The sequence below is a fragment of the Alternaria metachromatica genome, assembly GCF_023757995.1.
Source record: "Alternaria metachromatica strain BMP 0045 chromosome Unknown scaffold_6, whole genome shotgun sequence".
In the NCBI taxonomy this organism is placed as follows: domain Eukaryota; kingdom Fungi; phylum Ascomycota; class Dothideomycetes; order Pleosporales; family Pleosporaceae; genus Alternaria; species Alternaria metachromatica.
The window spans coordinates 1,282,218-1,299,257 of NW_026055497.1; the positions used below are offsets into that span (position 1 = coordinate 1,282,218).

Below are 17,040 nucleotides of genomic sequence, written 5' to 3' on the forward strand. Positions count from 1 at the left end.
TATATCCCCATCCATTCCCTGAAGACTTACCTTACCTACCTGATAATCGTGCCCTGCCTTTCAATACCGCCAGCATAAGGCCCCTCAAGGATATCACTCCCGCCTAACAAGCCCATCGAGCCACCACCCAGCAAGCCGCCTGCGCCCATACTACCCCGTCGATCACTCCATATCTCGTGGAACCGAATCGCCATATCACTCGCGGCCACAACAATGCAACCTTCCTCAACACCTCTCCGCGACCACACCCCGTCTTCACCCCTCGCCCTCCCACCATCACGATCGTCGTCTGTCTGCGGACCGCTCGTGGGACCACCTGGGTAAGCGACTGCACACAACGCGCGATTCTCGTCGTACCACGGGACGGCAACGACTTGTTCGCAGCTGGGCCAGGCGAAGACGGCGACACGGTAGGGGTGTTCGGGTTGCGCGAAGCCGAAAGTTGCTGCGATCTCGCGGCGCGTCTGGGACCAGATGAGACTGGTAATTTGAGCTGCGCAGTCGATGGTCGCAAGACAGGTGCCGGAGCGGGTGTGGTAGAAGTGGATGCAGCGGTCGTTTGAGCCGCCCCCGACGGCTAGGAGTCCGCGTTGCCAGGGGCAAAAGGCCATGGCTTTTACGGCGGCGTTGAGCGTCCATGTGTGTTTTGCGGCTGATTGCGCGAGATGTAGGACGGCGTTGTTGCTACGGTTGGTTACGGTGTAGATGGATTCGCCACGGGGACCTTCGCGGACGTCTAGGATTGCTGCTGTGTTTTCGCTTGCGGGGTTCGATCGGAGCACCTTCTTCGTTTCGAAAAGATTGCAGTTGTTGTCGTTCCCCCCACTCGCGAAAAGCTCACCGTCGGACGACCATGCTAGACCACAGATCTGTTGGCTGTGGATTGAAAGTCGAGCCAGCAGGGTCATGGCGCCAGTCCAACCGAAGAGTTCACTGTGTGTCTCTGACGGCCATTCTACACTGTAAAAGTAGATGTGACCGACTTCGTCCCCGATGAGCAACTCCTCAGTCGATACAGTCATTGCTCTATCTCGGAGAGAAGGGCGTTGCACAACAGTCGGTCTCCAGGATACACACGATACAGGCTTGGGTTGAGTTGCATCGAATCGTGGCTCAGCATCCAGTGGGCTCCATAGCAAGATGCGGCCATCGGCTCGTCCCACAGCAAGGATCGCTTGACCGCCTGCTGTAGAGGAAAAGTCTAAGGATGTGACGTGCTGAACATCTGCGGGACCGTTTGGCGGCACAGCGTTCAGCGAGTCTGGCGTGTTGACACCGTTTCTCTCAGACCAGAGATGAACAAAATTTCCTAGGCCGACAGCCAGACACTTGGAGGTGTAGGAATATGCGAGTAGGGTACAGTAGTAGTCGTCGCGGAGGTTAGGGGCATCGAGAACTGTGAGCGGAGTCAGTATTGAGAAGTATCGGGAATCAGAAGAACATATCGAAAAGGCAAGATCGGCACCGGTCTTCGCTTTGGTGGTGTCTGGCGGGGACCTTTCATCTCAGATTAGCAGCGAAACTACATTTGGAGTCCATAGCAAATGAGAACAAACTCGAAACGACTCCGTCCCTAGTCCAAGCTCCGTCTCGCCAGACATGTTTTGCCTGCGATGCAGGACCACTATGTGGTGAGCTCGACGACACTGGAGAAGATGAGTGTTGGAGGATGCGATCAGTCGGGTCAATGTCGAGCGCCAGTGCGAGACGTCTTTCGTAGGCTTCAAGTTCGGCATCGGGATCTGCTCGGTTCAGGAAAGCCGATTTGTACAATGGCGCGTTTGTTCCACTCCCAAGCATTCCACCTCTACCAGTGGAGACTGCTACTACTGTGTCACTCACAGCAGAAGGCCCACCAACATTCCAGACAGCGCCAGCGCTGATCTGGCGAGTACCCAGAGGTAGAGGGGTTTGTCTGAAGTTGACGTTTCTTCTGTTTGCATTTGCCCGGCCTGAAACTACAGAGTGTGCCTCCCTGAGGCCGCGTAGTTCTTCGTTCATACGGCCACTTCTGCGCAGTCGGCGACTGAAAGCATCTGTTCCTGTACGTATGCCACGATTCGTGTTCTGTTCCTTGTTCCGACGCTCCGCAGGGCTGTTGAGCTCGAAGCTTTCTCGTGTGATAGTGGGTGGTCGGCGGCAAGCGATAAAACGATCTGGTGTACTTGTTTGGGGTTGACGAGGTGATGCTAGCAAGCCACCTCGTGCTTGCCATTGACTGGATCTGAGGGGAGAGCTGGCATAGCGCAAGGGAAGACGGCGAAGCTTGGTGGGCGGAGAACTGTCGTCAGCAGAGATGTCAACGCAGCCTAAGTGCGGTAGATTTGGTCTTTCGAACGTAGTGACTGTATCTGTTGGAATGAGTGAAGGAGATACTGCGCGGCTTGCATTTTCAACTATGCTGTCCGAGGAACTGCGATTGCTGCGTCGTCGCTTGCTGGAAGAGGATTCATCTCGAAGCGGGTTGAGGTCGCAAGGTACCGGCACAGATACGTGATTAGTCGGACTCAGGTCTGGAGTTGACAGCGCTTCAAGACGAGAGAGAAATTTGGACTTGGACTTCCTAGGAGAAGACAATGGAGTTGAGCAATGACTGGTAAAGCCGCTGTCGATATCCCTGAAGAAGAGGCAGCTGCGACTTTTGCGCGGAGACTGAGGCGTCCGAGGTGATGCCCAGCCCTCGGTACTGACAGTCTTCGTAGGAGACAGCGGCGGTGTGAGATAGCCGGACCGAGACAGAGATGCTTCGTCACCAGTGTCGCTCATGTTGGAACAGCTTGTGTCAAGATGAGTGGACTGGGGGACTGAGCTGTGAACTTCAGCGCATGTGAAGCTGTCTGAAGGAGAGGAGCTAGGAGGCCGGAGACCGGGTGCTGCCTGATGTCCCGGTGTTATTGCTGCTGGGTTAGTAATAGCAATGGCTGCTGAAGGTTGCTTAGGATGTTTGGAGCATCTATAGGGTTGGCGGATGCGGCTAGTGGTGACGGCAACCTTCCGCGAGGGATGACGGAGGGGCAGGGGCTCCACGCGTGTAGTGGGGCAACATTCCGCCGAGGCTGCAACTCGAGGAAGCAACGCTGAAGCCTCCGAGACAGCGCAGAAACATATGGCAAGCGTAAGTTGACTTTACAATCGCTCGGAAGATCCTTGCTGACAAGTGTAGCACGGTATATCGCGCGGGTCTGGCCCGGTCGTCCGCTCAGAAGAAGCACGGCAGAAGGAGCTGCGACAGATCACAAACTACAAAGATTTGGCGGATCTGGTGAACACAAAGGTATTGCAGCCAGGAGAAGCATTCATTGGATTCAGCTGACAGTCGCTTCTCAGGTTGCCGAGAAGCAATATACGATCGAAGTTCTGGGCCTAGTCACGAAACTCTTGAACGAGAATCCTGAATACTACACGATATGGAATCACCGAAGACGCGTCTTGATGGCTCTGGTGACCGCAGACACCCCCGAACAATCACCAGACGAACTCTTGCAGGGCGACCTGCAGCTCACATTTGCGCTATTACGAAAGTTCCCCAAATGCTATTGGATATGGAATCACAGAAACTGGCTGTTGCGCGAAGGCGAAGCGCTGATGGGCGCGGATGCAGCACGTAAGCTCTGGTCAGGAGAATTACAACTCATAAACAAGATGCTGCACGCAGACAGTCGCAACTTCCATGCTTGGGGCTACAGACGATTTGTGGTGTCGCAGATTGAGCGTCTGACCACATCCGAGGATGTTCCCGCATCAGGACCAGCACAGAAGAGCCTCTCCGAATCTGAATTCGAGTACACGACCAAGATGATCAAGACCAATCTCTCCAACTTCTCCGCTTGGCACAACCGTAGCCAGCTTATCCCCAAGATCCTCCGCGAGCGCAACGCAGACGCTGAGGCGCGCCGTGTATTTCTCGACTCAGAACTAGCCCTGATTTGCGAAGCCATAAACACCGACCCCTTCGACCAGTCCATATGGTTCTATCACCAATACCTCCTCTCCATATTGTCACCGTCGTGTCCGCCGGATGCGCTTGTCGTCCAGGACCTGAGCAACGGCGAGCGGCAAAAGTACTACGAGCACGAGATGGAGTACATCAGGGACATATTGGAGGACGAGGCGGATTGCAAGTGGATATACGAAGCGCTGCTCGGGCTTGCAGAGGCTTATTTGGAGGTAGATGCTGGGACCGGGTCGTTTACAACGAAGGATATGAGGTCGTGGCTAGACGAGCTGAAGCGTCTGGACCCGCTGCGGCGGGGACGATGGAACGATCTCGAGCGTAGGCTGAACCTATGAAATCCATTATGGTAGCATTCAAGGCTTGCTTTTGGGATTCTCCACACTACTCGTTGCAGTCGCAGGCGCGGCTTCCGTCTTGTTGTCCTTCTTCCATGCCCAGAGCCCAAGCACGTTTGACCACGAGTTGTCGGCAGGAGCGGAGGCCACAGCTTCCTCTTTCTGAGCCTGTACTTGTGCGGAAGGTGGGGGTGCTACAGCACTCGATGCTACGGGGATGGGATTCGGGGTGCTGGAAGCATTTGCAGCGGCGAGTTCCCTGACACGAATGTTAGTGAAAGCGACGAAAGTACCTGTGGAGTCAGCGTACCGTTTGTACTCCTCCTCCATCCGTGCGATTCGCTGTTTCTTGAACTCTCCATCAAACGTAGCCACACCAATTGACACACCAACGATAGTTGCCAACGCGACTGGAAGAATACGTCCCGCCATTTCGTGTGTTCGTTGCGTGAAGTGACTGTGGATGAGACTGGCGTGTATGACGAAAGCACTCCCGCGGGCAAAAAGTTGAGCCCGCCGCCGTCGCCAGCACGCGCTAAGCGGAGCACGGGACGACGCGCCATGCCTTCAGCCATCACCCAAAACCTCACCCCGCCAGCATCCAACCGCGGAACGACATGCAGGCGCGTCCAAATGTCCAAATGGCGACAGAAAGGTTTTGTCCAGGACTCGGATGAGGAAGAAGACGAGTCTCAGCTTGAGAGTCAGAGTTCCAGGCAGAGTGTTGGCCTGAGTGGACGCGTCGAACGCGTCGAAGATGGCATCGCGCCGGTCCGACGGCATGAGGCACCCACGGAAGAGGTGCACGGAGTCAACCAAGAGGAGGGAGAAGAGAAGTATGCCGACGAAGGCATCAATGGGATAGAGAAGCAAGAGACGGGCATCGCCACGCCTACCAAACACAGCTCGCCGAGACGCCCTACGCCATCTCCCTTCACGCCCAAATCAACGCGCAGTACAAGAAGAGAGCCCACCGAGAGCCCTGATCCGCTGCTAGGCTCACCTACGCCTAGAAACCGACAGGCTGTACCACCTCCGTCGTCACAGCGCCTGGCATCCCCGATTCTCCAGCCAAGCTCTGCCGTGTCCATACCTCAACTCGACGACGGCCATGTTGTGCCCCTCTCCGATGCCTCGATTACCCCGATACAATCAACTGTCCCCGGGGAACCTCAAACCTCTACACATGCTTCAAGCATACTCAGAGAGTTCGGCATCGCGCCGTTGTCCGATGATTCCGACGATGATCTCTCAGATCCGCCCTCGGACCTGGAATCGCCCCCTCCTGCTTTCGCTGAGCCCCATCGTCGTACGGCAGTTCAAGTTGTCATACCATCCGCAACGGCTCTACAAAGACAAATCGCCGATGATAGGGCAAGACGCGAGTTTCGACAACGGAAGCCCATCCAAATGCACCCATATGCGTTGGAGGGTGAGATGTATCGGAGAGAAGTACAGAGTAGAGGCCTCAAGCCGGTGCGAAGAGAACGTTCACGTTCCCCTCAGGGTCATCACAGACAGCCAAACGATGAGTCGCAAGAACAGGAGTTCAATCCCGATCAAAGCCCCACAAGCAGCCCTCCCGAGGTCGAGATACCCGTCTCTACACCTGTGCTGCCACGTCCAAGAAATGATCTCGTTCATCGGCCTAATTCTGGTCCCGCCAGACGTCCTCCTTCTACACAGCTCCGTCACCCTCATGCAGCCAAGCGTAGGAAGCCTAATTTCTCATCCACACAAGTAGCGGCGGCACCGACAAGCATTTTTGAAGACAGTGATATGCGACGCGATATTTGGTCCATACCTCCGAACTCGCCGCCGTATTCAAGTAGTCCGCCATTACATGGAACCACGTCAGCTCGCCGTCCAGCTATGCTGCGTGTATCAACTCCTGCTCCAAACTTGCCGACGCCGTCTACGTCGTCTGTCATGCAAGAAGACCCTCAGATGCTCCAGGGCTCAGACTCCGAGCCTGCCCCGCGCAGCATACAAAGATCCGGTGGAGAACTGCGTCGGCCAACAAGGGTAGTGATAACGGACAGCTCATCTTCGGCTGCAGGCTCTGCTAGTGAGGCAGAGAAGAGTGACGATGACATGCGTCATGTGGGCCGAAAGATCAAGGGAGTTTTGCCTGCTTCTTGGCTGCGATTCGATCGCCAGGCACAAGAGCGACGGAAGGCTCAACAGCGCGAGCGGGAACGCGCGCGTATCAATGCAGCTGCTTCCCCCGAGCCAACAGTGCCTGTTCGCGGAGTCGCTCAGAGAATCATGAGACCTGCTGGCCGACCTCGACAAAGTTCAGCTTCCAACACGCCTTCGCAAGCTCCTGTTGTCATATCTGATGATTCAGATGACGGGCCCATGGCTTCTGAGCCCCGGCCTTTGCAAAGGGTGCAAGACTCTGTGGCCGACGCCTCTGCGTTAGCTGCAATGTTTGACGATCGTTATGCCGATGACAACCTGTCCGACATGGAACACGACCGTCTACCACTCCCTACGCTCGGTGGGACTGGATCAAAGCGGAGAAAGCAGACCAAACTTACAGACGCTTTCGCGAAATCCAAGAAGGTCAGACTATCAGACGGGTTGGCAAAGAACGTTGGCTCTGGGAAACGATCGTCTGGTGGTCAATCCTCGAACAGGAAGCATGGCCACTCCAAGAAATCACGCAGAACCCCACCACCTGCCATGAGTGTCATTGACATTGATCTTTCGCCTTCTCGACCGAGTAGTAAGATGCCGCAGTTCCTTAGGATCGCCAGACGGCAAGCGCTTCAAAGACCAGATTTAGCCCGTCAAAGTCCACATGACAAGCAGATACGACTGCATAACACTGAAGACACAGAAGAGGCCAATACCACTTTACGACAGTGGCAACGGGGAACACTGAAACCGAGAGCAAATGTCGTATCGCAAAAAAGGAGATCCCGGCATCCTTTGGCTGATCGGATCGATAACCAGCAGCATGCCGAGCAGGTTCCAGTAGCTGACACCGCATCTGCGAAGGGCACTGAGGTACAATCTGAAGCCGGGACGGACGTGTCCCGTACACGCCCACGTAAAAGCATCCCCGCAGGCCTCCATATCTTCCAGCGCTCTACGACCCAGGTCAGGAAATCTACGCAACGAGGAAAGAAACATGTCCAATCAAGCAAGGATCCAGGACGAGCTGGGCGTCAGGTGCCTCTTCCGTTCAGAACCGCGCAACTTGAAGGCGATGAGAACGACTTTGGCCGTGGCCACAGGAAAATCGCATTCGAGAAGGGCCTCTTGCGTGTCGATCAGCAGTTTGGTCTTCAGCTGCCTAGCGAACAGCCTTTCGTAAACCCACAGCTGGCGAGGTATCTCGCAGATGACAATACCGAACTGCCGCCCCTTCCCTCCGCGAGAGACGTCGGAGAAGGCCAAACTGAAGGTCCAAGCAAACAACAACCTCCGGTTCGCAGACGCTTGAAGCGAAAGGTACAAGCGCAACGAATTGATGTCGATGCGCGAGAATACCGCCAGCCAAGCGAGCCAGCAGTTGACGAGATCCTCAAGAACACCGACGCTCCTCAACCACAAGAGGTCGACACGGAAGACGGCTTGCCCGTACTCCACGGGTTGGGTCCTTATGGCACCCGTTACCCGATCACGTTCGATGTATACTCTCTAGCCACCGACACGTACTTCCATTCTTCCACGTTCATCGGGGCTGACGAGTTTCGCCAAGCTCTACTTGTCAGCAAGCCCGGTAGCCGTGACCTCGATGAATTGGCCGGCCATTGCACCATCAGCCATGGCGCTCTGTCAGTCAGATGTGGCCCATGGAATGATGAAACATTTTCTAGGCTACAAGAGCTTGTGAAAGCGGTATCAGAACCTGTTGAAGTCCATGGACCCGACCCTGATACGTCATCATCAGTCCACGAAAGTCCGCTGAACTCAGCTCGATTGGCACGATCACTTATCAGCTATATTACCCACCATCTCAGCTTTTTGGATCCCATCGATCGAGATGACTGTGTGGCCAAGTTGTTGCGGCTATGCCAAACAATCTTCGACAGCTTGTTGGTTGCTCAAGGTACCCTGAACGGCCAAGATCCTAGTCATACTCATGGTGTGGTCCGTGCTATGGCATACCTTCTTGTCATTGGCCTTCAAATCCACCACATCGCTCAACATCCTACCATTGCTCCAGGAAACCAAGTCGGTGTTATCGGTCTTGCCAAAAGCTTGTCCAAGACTATCGTCGCTCACTTGATGCGACACGGCATTCCCAGTCTTGGTAGTTTTCTCGAACAAAACCAGCGACACTCCGTACGCGAGAAGGGTATACAAGATACCGACGTGATTGTTGAGAGCACGGTCATATGCATGCATGTTTTGGAGGAGATGGACATACCAGCATGGGGTTTCTGGGATCTGGTCAGTCAAGAGCTTAGTTCCAAGCTGGGCAGCGCTACTACTTTACCTGCCTTCGAGGCTACCTGGGCCACGATGTTCACCTTCCTTCCCTACAACGAGATCGATTCGTCCGGCATACCGCTTAGAAGTCGGAGGGAGACTTTCCAAAGCGACAACTGGGCTTGCATTCGAGATCTCTTACGCAGATTATTCGAGTTATACCCGAGTACGTACAGGAAGCACAGCACGTCGCTGAATGGATACGTCCGCGCCAATCTTGCAAGATGCCACCGGTTGATTGCTCATTGGCATTGGAGACGTCCGGAGTTGATGCTCAACGCTGTCTTGGATTTCTTTGGCAAGAATGGACTCAAAAGCCTACGACGTGAAGTAGGCGCTGGGTCGGTACCCTTTCTCAACGACCTTGCCACTGCTCCATCACTCAACGTCGAGCCGAATGAGAACTCCTTTCACATCGCACTGAAGTGTCTCGCTCTAGGTCTTCAGGGTATGAGTACTGCCTATCCCGAGAAGAAGATTCGTAGCTTTGTCTTCCGCTCTCTACCTAATCATGGGCGTGCTTACCCCAAGGACCAGCCCCTGGACGAAGAAAATCTCGCAGCGCTACGCAATCACCATGACCTACTCTCAACGCTATACTGGGCTGCGCCACCCGCTTGTCGGCCAAAGCTTGATCACATTCGTGACCTAGTCAATCACGAGAGCTCTCACCGCGAAGCATGTAGAGTCAGTGTTCGAGCCTGGGCCAACCTTGCTACGTATCAGCTATCAACCGAAGAGCCATATACCTCTGCACGGCCATTTGCATCCTGGCACAAAGACATCATGCACCAAACGCTCATTCAGTACAAGTTGGCAAAGACCGAAGCTGACGACTATCTCAAGTCTGGTGTTCTGGACGGCACTACTGATGTCTCTGCCGTCATGGTTCGTCAAACGATGGAAAAGAACCAGGGTCAGGTCATTGCGACGCTAAGAGACTGCATTGCAGGGATGAGCAGGGCCATTCAACATGCAAAAGATCAATCATCCCTAAGGGAATTTTTGGTGGACTCCGACGTCATGCATCTTTTGGAGCTCCCTCATCTGGAAGATCATCGACTCGTCAACGTTATTCGCGACGTCATGAAGGTCCTTCAGGATTATGCGAAGATTCAGAAAGCCAACATGAAGAAAGACGTAAGTCAACAGACAAGCGAGGAAAGCCAGGACTACGGTGACTTTCCTGATATGGATGATCTGGAAGATATGGATGTCGATGTCCCCGCAAAGACCGTTCAACAATCGGGATTGGATTTCATCCAGACTCCACTTTGGCACTTACTGTCGAACGCATTTGGCGCGGAAAACTCGCCAGATGATAACCTGCTCATGGATTGCATCGATACATGGGTTCGAATTGCAGAAGGACAGGTCCTATCGGGTGAAAGATCATGGTCGTACTATCTCGATTCGTTTAGCCAGGTATCGTGGAAGCAGTTACGCCAGACCGAACAGACGCGCAAATTCGGTCCATACTTCATGGCTGCTCTCGTTGACTGTAACTCAGCCGCGTACGAAGAGCATCGACATGAATTTTTCCAGGCTCTAATGGTAAGCTTGGTCGAGCGAGAGTCGATGCTGAGGTTCCAGCACAGACTGCTGCACGCCATCGCGCAAACGGACGAGCACCACCCGCTCATGCAGAACCTACCTTTCTTCCGCGATCTAGAGACTGGAAAATGGGACATCACTGCCGACACTCTGCGCACGCGACGCCTTGCTCTCATCTCCAGCATTCTCTCCAACATGCGCGACGACATCCACGCCATCACCCGAGCCGAACCATCACGTCTCGGCGAAATGAAACGGCTGTACGCATCAATGCTGAAGGACTTCATGACATCTATGAAGTACAACTACCAGCAGCTCCGCCAAGGCACAACGGTGACCGGCGCATACGTCGAATTCGTGCAAAAGATCGTACAGTTCCTGAAGCAATACACGAACGACATCTGCCCTGTCCTGCCTTTCTTCACAGACTCGGTCGCCTTCCCACTACCAGCCGGTGATCCCACATACGTGGTCGCACGCCTCTGTGGATACGCCCCGAAGTTGTCAGATGCAGGGACTGCGAAACAGCTGTCTTTCTTCATCCAGACCGTCGCACAACAAGCCGCTGCCGACAATCAACAGGCTTATCTGGTCAACCAGCTCAAGACTGCGCTTTGCACCGATGAGGCGCCAACTGGCGATAGGGTCGCACTACGATCGGTATTGCTACAAGGCATTCTTCCCGCATACTTGGAAGAAGCTTTCTCATCAAGCACAGCTTTCGCCATCGCTAGGCCCATACTGCAAGCACTCCCCGCGATCCTAGACACGATGATCTTTGACCTGCGTATCACTCAGCCGGAAAGTCTCGCTTCAACCGTCGGCTGCATCGTATCGATTTCACACGCCTTCATCCGGGGTACAGAACAACTGAAAGACAACCGTCATCTGCTTCAGCTACCTTACGTCCTCGCCGCGCTCACGCACATGCTGCAAGCTCTCAGGTCAATCCTCTCTCCACTGGAGTACATATGCAGCCGAACCATGCCCTCTGCGCATCTCAATCCACCGCCACTCATCACCTACATCGACGAGCTCAGCATCTTCATCACCGAACTTCTCCGCGGCGCAACACCAGATGCCATCCCCTCTTACGCCGGTGATGCACACGCGCCGCCTCCGGAAAAACAGCACGCAGACCTCCTAGCCTTCTGTCGCCGCGGCCTGGAAGACAGCTTGAAGACAAACTGGAGTGATAGCGCTGGGTCTATATGGTTTGGTCAGGGTCATGCGCGCAGAGAGGTGCTTTTCGATATCGGGGGTGTAGAGGAAGAACGAGGAAGACTAGAAGGAGGGATAGAAGATTTCCAGGCTGCGCTTCATGATGTCTATGGATATGGTGACGCCGGGTTCCATGGTGAGGAGGGAGAGAACGACGGGTATGACATGGTAGTTTAGTAACGTCTTGGATTTAGCGGCATGAGAACGGCGTACACTGGCATTTCTCGGATTACTTGAGTATAATAAAAATTACACTGAAACAGTTACGCTTCCCAGGTATGCGCAGATTGATCAACTAAACACCATGCGAGCACTTCAAACAAGGAACAATTTGAACACGTCTGCAGCCTACGTTAACATCGAAAGATGCGAAGTAGGTAGCTAACGTCAACGTTGGCTCTGGAATGTTGAATGTTTCCCCATAAATAAGGGGTGCGCAACAAGTCAAAGCAGAAATCACGCGAAATCATGCAGACAAGTAGAAGTTTATATGTTCTCATTCCGTCTCCAGTAGGTGATAGGCAAACCATAGCAGCCTTCGCAGTATGGGACGTGGCTATCAGCCTCATCAACTATACACCATGAGCGAATAACAAGAACAAGAATTCAAAGCCATCATCATCCCTCTCCCAAGCTCCAGCCTCTTAAGTCCATCGTCAGGCACATCTACCCATCAAGCCTCGACCTGAGCGGTCATTTCAAGCTGTGAACACAATTAGCTACATCGCGCTTGAAGGTTGAGTGGAACGTACACGTTTTGGACGACAGACCAGCGTCTTTTCGTTCCTCAGCTAGCATCTTCATTCAGATCCGCAAGGGCTCGAGCAGCCCTTCTGCTCTCTTCAGCATCCCTCTCCATTCGCGCGTTTGTAACCGCATAGTAAGAGGTGGTATCGTACTTGTTAGCCCGACGAATAGCATCTATGTGGCTCATTTGGGACGAAAAAGGATTATAGTTATGATAGTCCCCGTCCCTGGGGGGGTCGGGGTCAACTGAAGGGAGGACGGGTGCGGTCTTCTTCTTTTTTGGTTTCTTCTTTTTCTTCTTGGGTGCTACAGTCGGGGTGGCGTCGAGCTGGGGTGCTTCATCAGGAGAGACGGTTCGCGAGGAGTCCGGGTGGGTAGGGGCAGGAGGGGTAAAAGCAGACGGTAACACTCGCTCTTCTCCGACTAGCGTGGAAGCGGAAGAGCGGCGAGAGTGACCTGGAACGTGAGTTTGTTGATTGGAAGTGAGGTTATGGGGATCATTTACTTCCTGGGCAGGCATCTTCTGGGAGGAGCCTTGTGTTTTTGGGGTAATTGAAGGGACAGATGGTGGAGTTGATGGGGTCGGTTCAGCAGCTGGGGTTACCCCAGAGTCTCCCGAAGATCCCTGGTTGGCTGGCGCGGTGAGGTAGGCCTCCATCTTTTCCGCCTGGTGAGTTACTGAAGAGACATCCTTGGAATCGTTGATATTACCATTGAGTTTACCATTCTCCGATTCGGCAACAGCCTTGTCTTCGCCATCGGCAGAGCTGGTACCAGCTGGCTGCATCTTTGCCTTGCCTTTGGACTTCTTGTTTCCTGTGGTGCTATCACCGCCAGTCTTTGAGTTGGCCGCTTCTGGCTGAGCAACTGTATCTGTAGCTCCAGGTGAGTTCACAGAGTCTCCTAGAGACCCAGTCTCACGCTGAGCGGAGGGACCATCGTTGGGCTTTTGCGAGGATATGGCCTTATCAGCTTTCGCCTTAGCGACCCGATCAGCGTCTTCTTTCTGTAGAGGTGAAAAGCCAAAGTCAGCATATGTTTCATGTTCTTTCGTACATGCAAGACTCACCCTCTGCTGCTTCTTTCTAGCCTCCTTTTCTCGTTTGGCCTGAGACTTGTTGCTCTTCGCGAACGGGTGGAGCGACTGCATCTGCTGAGTACCAGCTTTCTTGGTTGCAGTGACGGATGAGGTCTCTGCAGCTGTTGAAATTTCTTCGTTTCCTTGAGCAGTAGCGGTTGTTGTAGGGTCTTGTGTACTCTCCGACGCTGGAAGCTGACGCGCGGTATCTTCTTTTGGCGGCGCAGCTCCAGGTGGTTCAGACTGAGTAGTATTGCGTGGAGTGATCAGTGTTGGGAGTTTATTCAGGCTGGTCTCGGTAGGTATAGACGGCGACTTTGTGGTTTCTATGTACTGTCAGACGTTTTATATGAGAATTGGGCTGGGGTCGCAGTACCATGGTTCGTAGTCATCGCCTTGTCCTGGAACTCTGGTTGCGGCTGCGCTTGCACAGACTCAGGCTGGATTTCTGGCGCAGAATGGAAGCTAGTGTCGTTCTTGGCCTCATCGTCCGAGACATCGTTGTCTGCTAAATGCGCAGGCGATTCTATCGGAGCTGTACTCGAAGGCCCACCACCTGTGTTCTCACTATCCTTAGCGATGGAAGTAGCGTCAGATCTAGTCTCTAGATTCTTAGCAAGGGCGCCTGCGAAGTTGAGAGGGACGTCAGTGTCACGCCCTTTCTGTGTTGTCTTGGCGTCTTGTCCTGCCTCTAGCGTCTCCGAATCCTTGGGTGGCAGTACGGTAGAGGCGTCGGCTACATTTTCCGGCTGGTCTAGCGCTGGTGTAGATTCGGAGGGAGAGGATTTATGTTCTTCAGCCGAAGAAGTAGGCCCATCGACAGTCGCTGGCTTCGTAGGTTCAGTGATGGTTTTGGTAGACTCTGTGCCGGCCTCTTCCTCTTTCGTGACAGCTGGGCCATCAGAGTTCAGCTTCCCAGCAGCTTTCGTCTTCTCATCGGCTGCATCGGTGTTCTTGACTGTTGATTCGCGCCTACCTTTGCCCTTGTTCTTCTTTGTAGGAGACTTCTGCTGATGTTTGGGCATCTCGAGCTTGACGTCTCCTGTCTCTGGATAGCTAGGAATGTCCGACTGCGGGGATGGCTTCTTCAACAGGCCGCTTCTAGCATCCTGGGGAGAGTACGATGCCTTGGCGCTCTCTGTAGGTGCATTTGACTCTAGATCAGTGACAGGCTTGTCGTCTTTCTGAATCGACATGCGTGAGGCATCACGCCCAGTATGTGACTGATCAAAATAGCTTGAACTCGATGGTATGTCCCTCTGGTAGAAACGCCTTGGTACCGTCACAACAGGGCGGACTCCACGTACGTGAGGATTAAACTTATTAATGCTCAGGGCTACGCTGGCGTCTGCAGTTGATACGAATCTAGATGTGTCAGCGGATCCACAGAGACAACAGCGAGTTGACTTACGTAGCAAAGGCATGAATAGAACTTGCGCCGATCTTGTTGCCCCTCAAGGAGACCGCTATAGGGCTAATGCCGATCGTCTGCTTGAACATCTGTGCAATTTCAGACTCGCCGGTTTCGGGTAACAAATCTCCGATCCAAAGCTCGGTGACGGTCTGGTTCTTGGGTCCAATCCATGTATGACCGCAACCAGAAACGGAATCGCCAGTGATAGCCGGGTCGTCTTCCGATGGGCGACGTCGATTGGTGTAGTCGGCATATCGAGGTCCGCTGGATGGAACGTTGCCGTTGTACTCAGCGTTGGACCTGTTATAGGACTCCCGCCCGCCTGGGTTGGATACTTTGCGGCCACGACCATACTGAGCGGCGAAGCCGCTGTTGCCACCCTTCCGGCCTATGTTGTTATGACCCGGGGCACCGTTGAACTTAGGGTTGTTGCCACCGTAGGGATCGTAGAGCTCTTGGGGGTTGCGCGGTGGATTGGAACGACGGGGCACCGGCGCACGAGGATCCTGGTGTTGAAGCATCATGTTGTTAGTCATGTCGCCCATCGAGACGTGCTGGCTGTGTGGCTGCTGCGTGAATATAGGGTTTATTGGCTGAGCTTGCATCATGTTCTGCTGGTAGTTGAGTTGTGCTCGAGACATCAGGCCAGGGTCGGGGTGTTGGAGAGCAAAGCCGTGATGGACCACCTGAACATACGGAACTACACCCGACATCATTGGCTGAGCGATATGTTGGCCCGGTGCCATTTGCGGGGGTAGGAAGTGAGGCGACTGCATGGCAGGCATAGCGCCAGAAGGCTGTCGTGGGTATGGACCATATGCAGTGCGGTTGTTGTTCTCGACCCAGCCGTGTTGCTGAACGTAGGACCCGGAGTTCATGTTACGATTGGATTTTGGAATGTTCAAGGATAGCGCATGCATGTTGGGCGACGGTCTCGAGGGCCCCGCCGGAACACCCATATCGCCGCTCCTCAATGGAGCAGAATGGCCCCCACGCTGAACAAGACCCTGCGACGGGATGCGTGGAGGAGCATAGCGCATGTTGGGCTGATCTGGTACTCCGGAAGACTCATTCGCGACATGGTCTGGCTTATCGACGGCGGACGAAGGCTCTGCCGGTGTGGTCAGTTTGCTGGGTCGAGAACGTGTGATCTTGCGGTTGTTCTTACTGCCTTTCTTGTCTGTAGACATCTCGACAAGGGTGGACGAAGGCTGGGTTGCTTCATTGGTGGACTGTTGACCCCAAGTGCGTGCTTGTGGCGTCAGGCTCTCGCGCAGTGTCTCGTTAGTCGCCTTGTTCATCTCGATCCATGTAGTAATCAAAATATGAGCGACGTGCCAGAGGAACACACGAGGGAACCCGAGAGGCTCGCCGAACACGAAGATCTGGTCGACGATGGCAAGCGGATCGTTGATGTCGTAGACGTTGCCCATCTGAAGCCCGATAAAGTCGACTCGATCCGGATGCGCGAGCGCCCAATCCTTAGCGAATCGGTCCGCCGCGTAGTATGTGTTTCGGGAGATGAAGGTCAACATCTCTTCGCAGAATTTCCTGCCCTCGATGTGGACATCTTCGGCATCCCATAGGTCTTCCACGGTCCACCCCTGTGAGGGTAGGATGCAGAGACACCTATTTGAGTCAGCGTGGGCTTCGAGTGGAACACGAACGGTTACTCACTGATTCTTGTACTTTACCTGCCAATGGGTCGCTGCTTGCACCACAGCGGCAGGACCTTGGACGCTACGTGCGATGACGGGCGCACGAATTGGACCTAGTGAACGGGGAGCGCGGGTACCAAGTTCGGTAGAAAAGAACGCCTGGCTGGCTCCCGGACTGAACTTGGAGTCTCTAGTTGCATGGTTGACTGGGTCGACAACAGTGTTGTCCATATCGGTGAGGGACGCAGGCTGCTCGTCTGCAGTTGTTGCGGTTTGCGTGTCTGCAGCGGGCGGAGTTCCCGGCGGTTGGGCAGTATCCGACATAGCTGAACTCACTACTGGCTCGATAAGGGAGGTGCGAGTGAGTAGGCGTGGGACAACTGGAGGTGGTGTTTGCAGCAGGGGAAGGTCTTGAGTGGCGCCGAATGCCGTTGGAAACTAGCAACTGCGATGGAGAACGCGAGGTTGAGAATACTTGAGAGATTTGTGGCAAGCGCGAGGGTGCACGATAAACAAGAGTTCGTCGCCGCTTGAGGTGGAAGGAGCAACAGGTCTTGGCGCCGCCAGAAAGAGGAGGTGAGCGTGAGTGACCAACGCTCGAAATCTCCGCGCGCCGCTCTTCCGCTCATGCT

The 17,040-nt window shown here is 54.1% G+C and overlaps 5 protein-coding genes across 5 annotated transcripts; 2 read left to right on the forward strand and 3 right to left on the reverse strand.

Moving 5' to 3' along the window:
- Nucleotides 1–35: 35 nt before the first annotated feature.
- J4E83_003990 (uncharacterized protein) lies at nucleotides 36–1,504 on the reverse strand (the record flags this gene model as incomplete). Its single annotated transcript, XM_049330922.1, has 2 exons — nucleotides 36–1,396; nucleotides 1,498–1,504. The coding sequence occupies 2 exons, from the start codon at nucleotides 1,502–1,504 to the stop codon at nucleotides 36–38; spliced, it is 1,368 nt and encodes a 455-aa protein (XP_049190339.1).
- A 1,602-nt stretch (nucleotides 1,505–3,106) lies between these two features.
- On the forward strand, nucleotides 3,107–4,290 carry J4E83_003991 (uncharacterized protein; the record flags this gene model as incomplete). The annotated part of the gene is made up of 3 exons (XM_049330923.1): nucleotides 3,107–3,115; nucleotides 3,164–3,274; nucleotides 3,328–4,290. 3 exons carry the CDS (start codon nucleotides 3,107–3,109, stop codon nucleotides 4,288–4,290), a joined length of 1,083 nt encoding a protein of 360 aa, XP_049190340.1.
- A 633-nt stretch (nucleotides 4,291–4,923) lies between these two features.
- Nucleotides 4,924–11,688, forward strand: J4E83_003992 (uncharacterized protein; the record flags this gene model as incomplete). Its single annotated transcript, XM_049330924.1, has 1 exon — nucleotides 4,924–11,688. The coding sequence occupies one exon, from the start codon at nucleotides 4,924–4,926 to the stop codon at nucleotides 11,686–11,688; it is 6,765 nt and encodes a 2,254-aa protein (XP_049190341.1).
- A 610-nt stretch (nucleotides 11,689–12,298) lies between these two features.
- Nucleotides 12,299–13,408, reverse strand: J4E83_003993 (uncharacterized protein; the record flags this gene model as incomplete). Its single annotated transcript, XM_049330925.1, has 2 exons — nucleotides 12,299–13,379; nucleotides 13,404–13,408. The coding sequence occupies 2 exons, from the start codon at nucleotides 13,406–13,408 to the stop codon at nucleotides 12,299–12,301; spliced, it is 1,086 nt and encodes a 361-aa protein (XP_049190342.1).
- A 1,335-nt stretch (nucleotides 13,409–14,743) lies between these two features.
- On the reverse strand, nucleotides 14,744–16,732 carry J4E83_003994 (uncharacterized protein; the record flags this gene model as incomplete). Its single annotated transcript, XM_049330926.1, has 2 exons — nucleotides 14,744–16,379; nucleotides 16,428–16,732. 2 exons carry the CDS (start codon nucleotides 16,730–16,732, stop codon nucleotides 14,744–14,746), a joined length of 1,941 nt encoding a protein of 646 aa, XP_049190343.1.
- Nucleotides 16,733–17,040: the final 308 nt, after the last annotated feature.